The sequence below is a fragment of the Melanotaenia boesemani genome, chromosome 14 (genome assembly GCF_017639745.1).
Source record: "Melanotaenia boesemani isolate fMelBoe1 chromosome 14, fMelBoe1.pri, whole genome shotgun sequence".
Lineage (NCBI taxonomy): Eukaryota > Metazoa > Chordata > Actinopteri > Atheriniformes > Melanotaeniidae > Melanotaenia > Melanotaenia boesemani.
In genome coordinates this window covers 21,173,979-21,187,801 of record NC_055695.1, presented here as the reverse complement: position 1 = coordinate 21,187,801, position 13,823 = coordinate 21,173,979, and the positions used below count along the sequence as shown (strand labels likewise).

Here is a 13,823-nt window from a genome sequence, read left to right as displayed (position 1 = left end):
AAATAATCAAAAGCGGCTCAAAGGAAGGGTAGGAAGGCAAGAGATGACTGTTACAGCTCAATTAATGCTGGGACATGAGATGGCCCTGCCACTGATAATGACAGAGTACGTTGTAGAGAAAGGGAGAGAGGGGCGAGAGGCTATACAGTGATCTCGACAGGATGTTGGGAGGAAGCTGGAGGGGGCAGACGGAGGAGGAGAGGAAATAAGAGCAGATACTGTTAAATCTATTCATGATTCATTATTTCTCTCAAAGCTCCCCTCCCTCCCTCAAAGTATCTCTCTGTCTACGTGTCCCTTCTTTTTGCTTTCCCCTCTTCTTTCCTTTTGCATCCACTGCTTTTCTTTTCTTGGCTCACATTGGCTCCCCCCCCCAATCTGATCTATGAGGTCTTTGTCTCTTCTAAGGCTCTCTCCTTCCTGTTTACCCTCTCTTCTTTCATCCATTCAATTAATCTTTTGCCCATTTTCCTTCATGTCCCGGCTATCTTTTTTCACTTTCTCCATGTCTCACTCTGTTAACTGTCTTTTCTTAACGTGGACTTTGTTTTTCTTGCACTGTTATCAAAGTCTTTGGTTGTTTTTATTTTATCAAACTGACCCTCTCCTTTCGTAACCTCTTCAACTTTTTTTTTTTCCCCCATCTTGTCTCACTTTTATCTACATCACACACTCCTCGCCTCCTTTTAATTCAATTTCAACTTGGGGCTTCTGTTTCTTGCTGATTTTTTTAATGTTTGCCTCATCTGTATTAAACTGAATTTCCAACATTTTTAATAATGTCCTTTTTACTGCTTTTGTTTTTCCAGACATCTCTCATGTTCCCCTTGATTCCCGACAGTCTGCTCCTTCATCATTTCTCTTTTTTTTTTCGACTCACTCTTTTTTTAAACTCTCATTTGCCTTTGTACACCTCTTTGGTCTCCTTGTGTCATCCTCACCATCTATCTTTCCTCTCCTTCTACTCTTCCTGTTCTTCCACACTCACCCCTCACTTGGCCTCCTCCTTTCTGTTATCATCCTCTCTTCCTCCTCCTCCCCCTCTCTCCATCTCTCAGAGGTGAAGCCAGCACCCAGTCCTTTTCTTCTTTTTGGCGACAAGAGCTGACAGTCCAGCACAGCCTGGCTTTGCTGCCAGCCATCTCCCTCCTCTCCCTCTGTGTCTCTTTATCTGCTCCCTTCCTGCAGAGTCACAGTTTCTCATTTTTGTGATTAAAGTACGACTCTAACATTTTGTGTAATGCCAAAGCAGCAAGTCTAACACCAAGTTCCTTTTGAAAGAGGTTCATACATGAGTTTAAGCTGAATCTGAATTCTGAAATAGCTCCTTTAAGCACAAAAGGCAATTCCAACTGCAACATCAGCCCAAGTTGCACAATTTTGAATTTTAATTATGACCGCTTGAAGACTTAAGCTATATGACGGCATGAAGGCACCTCATGAACATGTTATATAATGTTTTGAATATGATACTTGTAATTCAATTTAAAATGCATTTGATCTGAACAAATCGTTGATCCAAACTGATCTTGTGTTGTGTAACACCTGTTTGATGTCAGTAAAGACCTATTAAAGCAAAATGGACAATAACACCTTCAAACACAGGATTCTGTAATGAACCAATCATTTTTTTTTAATTCTTTTAAGTAAAAAACACAAGAGATGCGTCAAAGATGAAAATGTGCATATATCATAATGCAATGCCTTACTCTTTTCTGATGCCTCACCTGGAATACAGTAACAGTATAAAAGTAATAAAGGATTACTAATCTTTTTTTTTTTTTCTTTTCCAACTTCAAGCATTGGGCAACTTAAGCCAGCAGAGGAATCTGAAGCTCTCTGTTCTCTGCAATCCATGTCTGGACAGAAACCCACTGTTTGATGTCTCTCTGCTATAATTACCTTGATAGCTAAATGACACATTGATTACGAGGTTAAAGTGCAGAGTGCAGACACCTTCATTTGAAGGCGTTTCAGAGACTGTTTCAAACAATGAGCTGCTTTCTGAAGGTGTATGCCAAGAGCTCATTTTAAAAAGTCAAAATAAACCCCCTCTTGTCTTTTCCTCCATGACAGTGTCTGACTCGACGGACGGACGGACGGACGGACGGACGGACAGACAGACAGACAGACAGACAGACAGACAGACAGACAGACAGACAGACAGACAGACAGACAGATAGATAGATAGATAGATAGATGAAAGGAGGGAGAGGCAGGAAAGGAAATGCCATTCAACTGGATAATGATTATGTCTCTCTTCATGGAGGTCTATCAACTAGTACAGGTTTCATTTCTGCCTTTTGGTCGATCTGCCTCGACATTTATCTGACAGTCTTCCTGTCTTCGTGCATGCAGTTTCATCGTCTTCCTCTCCTGCAGAGTGACCCAGACAGTAAATTACTACGGGATTGACAAGCAGCCACTGGCTCCGTGCACTAATCATCAGACAAATGTTTTCATTCAAGAATACAGGATCTCAGCAAGGACAAGTGGGAATGTTACACAATTCACAATGACCTTCCATCTTGCTTTCCACATGACTGTAGCAGAACCAGTGGGTGATTTCACACACCAGACCTAATGACTATGTCCAGTAGATAACAACTAATCCCTGTCAGTTAACTTCAGTCTGTCATTACCAGTTCTATAACACATATCATGCAGTCACAATTATTAAAGTGTTTCTCTGCTTTTTTCTTTTGCTACATACTTTTCTTGGAGCCTTACTAATATTTATAATACTTACTTTTCACTGCTGAAATTACTTTTTCTTATGAGTGATTACTAACCCACCAAATAAAAGACTATTAAAAAATTGGTATCAATGTTTATCTTCTCTGCATCTCTACTTATCTCAGTAAATATTGCCATACATAAACATGAAAACTGTACTTGTTCACTTGATTTTAGGACATTTCCAAAATTATTTCTATAACAGTCTTTTACTGGACATGGTCGTATTGTGTAGCATTTACATTATGCTAAAAATGTCTATACTTGTTTTTGATTTACACTTGAAATAATCACTAAATCATCATCATAAGGCAAAAAGGAAACAAAATGCAAACTAGGCCTGAACAATTAAGTGCATTTGTAATATTATTTGAATGTGATAAAATTTTGTTTTTGCAAATGCTGCGATTACACTTTGCTCCTACGATGTGTAAGCGGTGTCAGCAACGTCAGCCCTGTAGGATTATTTTAGTCATTAAAAGATGCTGCACCGCATCAGATATCGCGCAGAATCTAGCTTGCTGTTGTTGTTTCAGCAATAAAATATGACAAAACCCTTTATTACAGCTGTTTGGCTAAAATTCCAACCATCCGACATGACTCGCTGGCCGATACGTTCGAAAATGTGACTCAAAATGAGGACGGCTTAAAGTGACACATGGAACTTTCTCTGGCAGTAGCAGAGATTTTAGTGAGAGATTTGTTGCCTTGTCAACTCGGATCTCAACAAAGAGAACCTTGTCTGCATAAGGTCATCGCATGACATATGGTGATGGCTGTTAAACTGAATGAATGGACCAAACCCCAGTGTTTGTTTACAAGCTGCTTCTTTAGCAGTACTGTTATTTTCACATAATTAATACATCCTTAAAAGGCTTTAATTAAAAACAAGAAAGAAAGAAAATCAATTATTACACAAATGTGATTGGAAAGGTTAAATATGTCATTCATATAAATTCATGCATCACCTCTTTTCAAAATAAAATACAGGCCTGGTTTGCAGGAAATAACAGTCTGTGTTTATGTAATAGTGACAGTGAATATATAGAATGGTTTATTGATTATTTTATTGAAAACTACAAAAAATGAGGACCTTAAAAGATACTTGCATGTTAAATTGCAATTGTGATATATGTTTAAATTATTGCAATTACGTTATTTTTCTAAATCACTCAGATCTAATTGCAAACCCAACACAAAACGTCATTCGTGCAATGGCTGCAGCCTTCTGCTTAATAAAAGCAGCATCTACACACACAGCACAGCGTGAGAAACACATAAAAAATTCGAGCAGCCTCCAAGGTCCGCAGAAATAATCTGACACCAATAAAACACAACCAATACAGTCTTTTCTTACCTGCTTGTGCATCTCAATGTTGAGACCGTAGGACATTTCATAGTACTGTGAAGACAAAAAAAAAGCAATTGTCGGCATTTGTTCACAACATTAACATTCAGTTTTACACAATATTCCACAATGAACATCTGTTGCTCAGTGAAGCCACATATGTTGCTGTGACTGTGTTTGAATGAAAGATAGAAAAAAAGAGGCTAAAAAGATGAGAAAGTCAGAGAATGTGTGTGTGGAGCACAAGTGTGCGTGAGTCGGTATAATGAGGTGTTTATGTCGTGGGAGGAAGTTCATGTGGCATTGCTCTCTTGGCATTGTTGGGGAATGTGTCAAGGGGTTTTTCCATTTTTGCTATTTTTGTCTATGCGCAGCTGTCAGATGAGCATGACTTTCTGTGTGTGTGTTTACTGTATGTCACTTTCTTTTTCTCACCGTTGGTATGGATTTAGGTGTGCCAGCAAACACCTACTGGATGCCTGCTATCAGAATAATGAGACTGAATGCTTACTGTAATATCATCTTTCACGTGTCTGTGTTTGTGTGTGTAATACATGTAAAGAAAAAAAAACTCTTTCACATCTTCAGTATTAAATTCTGTATCTGGATATTTTTTAGCAAAAGCCTTGTAATGCGAGATGTAAATTCGCACAAAACACAATGGGGCTGGAATGCTGAAAAAACCACATCTGAACGCTTGTACTGTGACCATCTGAGCTTCTTGGAAAGTTTGCAAAATCTAGCCTGATTCTTAAGAAGAAAAATCTTCTAAACAAGGGTGTAACCTCGCCCTTACGGTGTGATCTGCCAAAATTCCATGTAATTTCTTGGTAACCGGATATGCCAGATAGGTTTGCTATTCAGAATATTGGAGGATGATGTTGTAATCTGTTTAAAAAAGAGCAGTTTGGTACTTTTAAAAAATGTTAGGTCCCAAAGTCTTTACAAGAGGAGCTACATCCTTTTATCAGAAGACAAAAGCCCAAAATCTTATTCTTTTGTTTGTTTGTTTTAATGATAAAATATGCTTCAAATCCAACATAACTGATGATATAACACCATTTATGCTAAAAGTCACCACTGATGACTGTCACCAACCTAAAATATCTACAGGCAGCTGCCCACAAAGGTCACAGATTAGTGTGAACATTTGTTCCCACAAACACATAGTCTGAAGCTTTGCAGCGACACTGTCATGGAGTCCATAAAGCAGCAAAATCTTGCCTGTGATCAGATGCTAATATCCATGTGAGTGCTTAAATCATTAAGAAGCATTATCTTGTAAGAATTGCTCTTCCATTAGTTCTGTCTACAATTGTTTTCTGGGTAGGTTTTGTTTTGTTTGGTTAAATCAAAAAGCCACATCCAGTGTTGAATTAAAGAGCTGGAGAAAGAAAGATGAAGATGGACTTTAGAGCAACTGAACTGCATTGCTGAATGTAAGATCTTCTTAACTAACAAGGCAGTATTGTGCCAAAATATGATCTTCTGTGGTTTCTTAATTCTTGATTCTGTGATTTTTCCTCAGGTTTATTCAATGAAAACTTTAGGGGCATTCACAATAAAGATATGATAAAAATATTAAAACTTATGAAAAAAATATAGTTGTTTTTTAACATGCTGTGGAGAGAAATGCTTAATTTGGTTATGAGGATTATAAATAGACTAAGCTGTGATTTTAAAAGCTGATCCTACAGTTTGAGAGCAGGAATATTATTCTAAAATTTAAATTCAAGGTTTGTGCAAACAAAAGGAGTAAGTGAGAATACAGCATCTAATTAAACCAAAGCTTGATGCTAGCTTCCTATTATCTATCCAAAAATAACTAAATAAGAAAAAAAAAATAAAATAAAATAGTGAAATGAATATATTTGGTTAATGAACTTTTGATCAAGTAAAAACAGGCTATATAGATGTACTAACTTCAGATTTAACAAACTGCATTTTCACAGAATGTAATCTATCGACGAAAGACAAATAAAACAGATTAATTAGCATGGAAATAATCAGAAATTGTTGTTTAAATTCACACAATGTGTCCACATCACACGTTAATAAGAGCTGTTAAACGGAGGTCAGTAACACAACATATCCCTTTAAAGCATGTCAGAATATGTCACCTGTGTATTGTGTATCAGAAACCTACATAATGAAGTGTGTGTGCTTGGTAAATGCTGCGTGTTACCACCACTGCAAATGTGCACATTCTAAATATGTGGTTCACTCTCTCCAGAGTATGTTTCTATGTGTGCATCAGTAATGTTGTGGCAGGCGAGCAACATACAGACAGCAGAGGATGCCTTTGTCACGTCATGGTGACAAAGGCATCCTCTGCCACAGGATGGGCAACTCTGACTGATGAGAATGAGACATGGCTCTCCCTCCCTCTCTGTATTCTCCTGCTCATTTTCACTCGAGCATTCTTTTCTCTCCATTTATTCCCTGCCTTATTCAGTCCCTCCCTCGCACTCCAATCTCTATCTTTCAGAGCTGTCAGGCTTCTGCCCCCCAGCCCACCCTTCCCTCTCCTTTCGTGCTTCATTTTATTCACTTTTTAATAATTCTTTATCTACATGTGTACCTTTAAATTCAAGTCTACTTTACTGTCATGAGCATATTTAAGCATAACATAGTCAGATCATATTCTGCAAGGTCTACTATAAATTAAAAAAATGGTTTTGGATTACCGAATTATATATAAAATGCAATATATTTTAAGATAAAACAAACCAAATAAAACCTTAAATTAAATAAAATGGAGGCAGAATTTGAGGAAGTTTCATACGTTGTTACTGCTTTCCACCCAAGACATGCTCTGATATATTTTACTGCTTCAGTGGCAATGCCAGTATCCCTCCAAGTATTTATTTTTTTTAATTTAGTCAGTGTGTTTTTGGAATTCTTAGTATTTGAGCTTTAGCTTAGAAAAATGGAGCTTAAAAAGAACAACCACACCATGAATCTGTCAATAACAATTCACAATGTGCAGTGCAGAGTAAATTATACCACAGTTTTTCCGCTTTCCGCTGCAGAGTAAAAAAAAGATTCTGATGAGCAGCACACATATAACAACTCTTAGAAAAGACACTGATAATGGTGCCTACCATTCATAGTTTGGTTAAAGGGCCAAAAAGCAGAAATTCATCATTTCTAGATTGAAGGGATTATAGACTGGTTATGTGAAGAACTAGGGATGTTATTTCATCTGGCATGACGTTACACACCGTCTCTCTGTGTTGATCTCCAGACCCTTGCTTACCGGCCGGTCCGGCCGAGCGTTCATGTACGTTCATGTGAATCGTCGCCTCCTCTCTTCTCGCCGAGAACCTCCCTCCCTATAAAAGGCTTCAGCCAGTGAGCAATGCCAGCGTACATTTTTTTAAGCGAAGAGAGAGGAATGAAATGTTCACTGGAAGACAACCAGAATCCGACATTACCTCTAAAAAGCACTTTTACTGACCCAAAACATACGTAACAACACCTCTGTTTCTGAAAAAAGAAGTAGAATAATCTGAAGTAGTCAAGTGATTCATCTAACATTAGCAAAGCAGTATTTCATCTGATTAAGACCAAACTAAAGTCCTATCAATGCAAAACAAAAAATATTTGAGAAGGCATTAAAAATGGTCATTTTATCTAGGGTTGATGTCATGAGTCCAATTTTAAAGCCCATATCAAAAAGCTGTATTATTTATAACCTTATTCTAATTTAGATGTAAATATCCTTTAATTAAAAATGGGTGCACCAATATTCTGTGTTGAACTGTAACTTAAAATGTTCTATAAAATATCGATATACTGAAATATTGCAATATTTTGTGTGACAATATTGTATCAATATTCAAAAGCAGTGTATCAATTTTAGGAACAATGTGCTTCATGTGCAAACATTAACAGTGGTTGTTCATTTTTGTGCTGCATTTAAATTAGACTTTTTTTGTTAATGTTTACTTGAAAAATTCTGAGCACTTCATTTTTTTATTTATATAGATATATATGTTAAAAGTGTAACAACCCTTTAACAGTAAAAGGGTTGTGTTTTGATTCGGCATGAAGCATACTTTCTTTTGATTAATACTTTGAAATCAAAAACTTATATATATGTATATATATGACCATTGTTTACATATTTGCTATACATTAAGCTACAGACTTTATACTACACTTAGGTGGTGATATGTTTGATGCTATAGGGATAATTATTTGAGATCTTTACTGATAAGGCAGATTTTAATTTCTTCATTCATGTTGTACACAAAAAGCAAGAGTAGTAGATCTCCAATTTTATTCAGTAAGTTTGTGTTAAGCATGTACCAGCTTTGAGTGTTTACTGTGCTGTGACAATTTTTCTTTTACCATTAAATTCTGGTAAAACAAAATCACAATATATCACCTCGCTTATAGTATCGCAATTTATGGTTATATATATCATATTATTGCTCCTGAATTGTGATACATAATATATTGCCAGATTCTTGCCGATACCCACTGCTAATATATAGTAGCATCACTTTCACTTTGAAAGGAGGCTGTTCTGAATGAGACAATAAACTCTGGTTCCATCAAACCATGACCCGAACCTTAACCTTGCTGCCTTTGTTTGGCCATGACCAGATATTTCAAAATGAAAGGGTGTGTAGTTTATCCTTCGCAGTGAGCTGCCACCATCCTCCTGTGCATTTTCTCTCTCTCTCCCTTTAACAATTTGTCTTTCTTGCCAATTATCCGCTTTTTCACATTTCTTTTGCTTTCTTCCCTCTTGCCTATCCAACCATCTCTTTTATCATCCTCTTGTTTTTACCCATCTGCAGCATCTTTTTTTGCCTCATTCTCGCTTTACCCTTTTAGCCATTTCTATGAATCATGTTCCCCTTTATGTTCTCTCTCTGTTTAATGCTATCTCTCTCACTCCACTGCCATTTTCTACTTGGCTCCCTCACTTCTCTCACGTCCTTGTCGATTGCTGTATCTGTATTTTCTCTTTTCTTTCCCCTCATTGAGCTCACCTCTGCAGTGTCTTTAGTTCTCTTTTCTTTTCAATTCTCTCATGGACAGACTGGCAAAAGAAAAGAAAGAAAAAAAAAAAAAGAACAAAAGCATATGCAATCTCTGAATTTCTTTCACGTGGAAAAATGCACATATGCTTCAAACAAGAAGACACAACTGAAAACACATATTAAAGCGCATGAGAGTAAACATCCTTGAGTAGCCCTTTGTGCTTCTACCTCAGCCTTTCCGCCTGCCCTCTCAACATGAAAGACATGTGACATCTCTCTTTGTTCACCCTCTTTCTTTCTCTCCATCTCTCATCAGCCTCTCTCCTCACCTCTCCATCATTACACCTCTCCCCAGTCCTCCCCGTCTCCTTAGCTCAGTTTCTGTATGTCTTCTTAATTCATTCTCCCTCCATCTCCACCATCAGCCTCTCCACCTCTCAGTCATTACTCTGTGTCTGCCCCCCACCTCCTCATATGGTTGCTCACCCCCCACCCCCACTAAAAAAAAAAAAAAAAAAAAAAAGAAAACCAAAACAAAACATAGCCACAGTATTTTAACACAACCTTGGGAGTAACATAGCTCACTTTTACAGTTGTCCTAGACAAGGATGCAGGAGTAAAAGGAAGTGGTACAGTGGCAAGTATTTGCATAGGTACCCCTTCCCAAACAATATACTCAATTATAGAGACAATATGAGAAAACATTTGATAATTAAGGGAGTTGTTGGAAGCCAGGACAAGAGCTACTGATATAACTGCACAAAGAACAAGCAGAGGTGCAGCTGGATGGGTAATGAACAAAAGAATGGTGGTGAATCATGCCACTAATGCACAAACATGCACTAGTCATCAGTACAGAACTTTACCTGCAACTTCATCACAAATTATCATCAGCTGACAGATGGAAAGCAACACCTGGATCACCCAGAGTCATTCTGGAAATAAGTACCATGAACTTTGGCATCAGTTAACAATATGAGTGGCGTTTAATGAAAGTAACACATTGCTAACTGTTTCACATGTGGTTGGAAATATTCCACTTTAGGACATGTGGCTGTTTAAGAATAATAATGAAAAAAAAACAGCACAAATAAACAAAAAAATACAATGAAAAATAGGTCAGCAACTTCCTGTTGCAATGATGATCCAAACGATGAAAGCATTCCTCCAAAAATCAATAAACTCCTTCGAGAACCTCAAGCTGTAGCTTTTGGAGTCGTGCTCACACTCCTTAATGTCAATATTTTCACTTCAAAAGTTTAAATAAAAAACAGGTGCCCAGTGTTCTCAAACTTTTACATATAACCAGCAAATCATTATGGAAAGGAATGTAATGAATGTAAGATGAGCAGTGCTCTGCAAAGCAAGGAGTCTGCATTTGGAAACTAAGTGGAAAGGAAGGTGGTCAGTTCACTTTTGTCCAGGACTTAAACCTGAGTCGGTCAGTTTGAAGAAGAAAAACAATCCAAAGGATTTTTAACACAATTTGATTACTTTTTTGATTTGATTACCTGAGCCACTGTTTCAAAGTTACTATTAACTTGGTAGCCTGCTCCATCTATAAGTGTACAAGCAATTGGTCCAGTGATAGTTTCCTCTGAGGATGCAGGAGGAACAGACCAAGTGAGTGTAATGTAGTAACAGTTGTCCTGTGGGAGTATGCCAGACAGTAGTGAAGTGACTATTGTACTATTTGTGCCATCTGTATGCCATTTCAACAACACGCTGTGAGTCTGCTCAGTTGAAGTACACATAGCTGAACCTTATAACTGGTTTTAAAATGATTTTTATTCAAACCAAGTACAGTGTGGAGGTTTACAGCTTTACAAACATGTTCAAATAGTCTACTGACCTAAATAGAAGAAAGTATAGCAGGTCAAATTGCAATTGCGCAAGTTCCAGTAGTAACAGGTGCACTACATAGTTCACTGCATAAAGCTACATTAACACCTGCACGCCATGACTAATATCAGCTTGCTCTGCACACCTGAAATTACAGCTCTACAGTCATTTTTAATAGGTTCATCTTCTCCTGCTCACCCAACCTCCCATTATGCTACAGATGCTTGCTATTCTGCCTTATACGATACCTCTGTTGTGTCACTGCAATCTCATTCAGCATTCTGTGAAAGATCTATGGTTTATGTGAGTTTTGCATGCGTATGTGCTGCAAACGGCAAGACACAGGTGATGGCTTTGTTTGTGTGTAAGTACCTGTCTGGCAGAGGGGCATTAAGCCAAGTGACTGACGTCAACACCCTGCCAGAAAGCAACCAATACGTGTGTGTGTGTGCCTTTTTGTACTCTTCTTCATTTTTAGTTTTATATGTGATCTTTGGGAATACAACAGAAGTGTCAGATATAACTGATTTTTCACAAGAAATTCCACAATGATTTGCATTATGTTTGGCTCTGTGAGCATAATACTACATGCATCCACATAAACAATGACGGTGTCATGATGACAGTTGTCATACAGTGGAATAACAGCACATGCTCACATACTAATACAAAGTGTTTGTATAATGATGTAAAGTCATGTGCCATATTTAACAAAATTGCCATACATCTTGATGTGGAAGAAAACATGAGAGTTAATAATCATATAAACTTCAATGTGCTTAGAAGTTCAGGGTATCTGTCCACTACATGGCACATGTAGCATGATGCATTGAAAATGTCACTAAGACCCAAATTACTATGAATGGAGCTGCTTAATGAAATAGTACTACTATCAAACAGCTTTTGGTTATGTTTTGGTTATGGTGTATGTGTATGTGTGCTTCCACCTACTATCATTCTCTATCTATTAAGGGCTGACTGGGACAAGCTGGAGGTGGCACTAATTCTCTGGCAAGTACAGCAGAAGAGGACCCTGCAACTACGTAGATGACGTAATTAAGAAAGCATTAATCAAACCTTGAGCAACAGGGAAAAAAAGTGACTATCTCAACAGGATGGAAAGTGTGGTAACACAGTGGATAACAACTTTCATTTATTGCTGTCTTTAGGCTTCAGCAGCTCCTTTTTAAAACCAGATGCATAATGTGACAAACTATTTGTTGCAAACCAGAAATACTTTTTGTTATTTTTTTTTAAACTTTGACAAGTTTAGCGTGTACAATTCTATTTGCAAGGGTCAAAATCGCTGAAGCTTTAAATTGTTTTTGATATACATTGTAAATTCATATCTCACTCAGTATCATTATCAGCTCCATTTCTTTTATTATTACTTATTTTCGCTTTGTGGTGTGTTATGTCAGTTCCACAAACGGGTTACTTTAGATAAATGAGAATGCAGTATAATTCTTGTTTATCTGATCGCTCTGCAACGTTCCACTTTTCTGAGCATCCTTCATGTCTAACGTCTGCCACTAATAACGTACACACTACGCTGTCATCATCGGGGTAAAACAGACAAACAGCATTCCAGCATCTCTTTCAACGAGCTGTTCTCTCCCTCTTTCTCTTACTCTCTTGTTTCCCTCCTCCTTTCCATTTATCTACTCTTGGGAGTATTTGCTCTGTCGTTCCCCCCTCCCTGCCTCCACCCCCATGGTGTTAAGAGAGTATAAGACAGTGGTGCCAGACTCGTCTCTTTCTCTCTCTCCCCTCTATGCATTCTGCAAAGAATGCTGGCAGACTTTAAAATAAGCTTTAGGAAGTGGGCCTAATCCAAGGTGATTTATCTAAATGGGACATTCATGTGTATGTGTGGCTTTACAGCATGTTTATATTCGTACAGATTGCATGTGTGTGTGTGCAGCTTACAGGTATGTTTACTCCAGCATGTGGGTGGGTACGGGAGTGTGTTTAACTCTTAACAAAAGCATTGTTCATAGATGTCTCTCAGGTGAAGTTGTCTCTTTCATCTGCCCACCTACACACACACGCACTCTTAGACACTTACTGTACCGTTCATATTTTAAATGGATGTGTTTGCTCATTTCAGGCTCTATATTTTTATTTTGGAATTGAATTGGCCAGACAATGAATCTACAGTGATTAAACGACACATTATTAAGAACAGGAGAGCCATCCTGTGATCGGTTATGACATTTAAGCCCTTGTGACCAAAAACTGGCCAGAACTCCCAACATCTACTATTAAGTCTTCAGATCCGGACTGTTACTAGAACTGTTCCAATTTAAACCAAGGTAACAGCATTTAAAATGTTGCTGTTTATATACTTGAGTTGTTAGTTAGACCAGTGGTCATAGTGACAATAAAGCGGTAAAGAAATTTAACATAAATCTCAGATTTTCTGTTTTTCCACAGAAGTAATCATCTAAGCCCCAAATAAGAACAACCACGGCCCTGTTTATACATCAACAGATCATGAGTGGATACAGCTGAAGCTTACTTTTCCATTTTACCACCCTGTGTCTGTTTAGCTGAAGCCCCTGTGCTGCAACAAGAAGAGTTATTAATGCCACTCTTCAGCTGCCTTAATTTGCTTAATCTACCCCATCCCCTGACCTCAATGTAAAAGACCCAGCTGAAATCATCTTTTAGCTTCTTGACTTAATAAAAGTCTCAGTGCATTTAGTGTTGGACGCTTTTAGTTGAAATGCACCTTTAGTGAAGAATTGATACATTTGGCTGCTGCACAACATTTTCAAATGCCCAGAACAGCATCAGTCGCCTGGCAGAGAAATAATAAATCAAAGGATATTAGTGTCTCTCAAGCCGATCCAAATTAGCAACAACCCAGCAACATGCTCGTTAAAGGTGAACTTAAA

At 37.8% G+C, this 13,823-nt stretch overlaps 1 protein-coding gene across 2 annotated transcripts in view; it reads right to left on the bottom strand.

The window, feature by feature from the left end:
* Positions 1-13,823, bottom strand: part of tle2b (TLE family member 2, transcriptional corepressor b) — a 74,086-nt gene that overhangs the window by 39,140 nt on the left and 21,123 nt on the right. For both annotated transcript variants that reach the window (XM_042006527.1, XM_042006526.1), the window contains one exon: positions 4,094-4,138. In XM_042006527.1, coding sequence (XP_041862461.1) covers positions 4,094-4,138 — 45 coding nt within the window. The remainder of the gene's footprint in view (positions 1-4,093; positions 4,139-13,823) is intronic.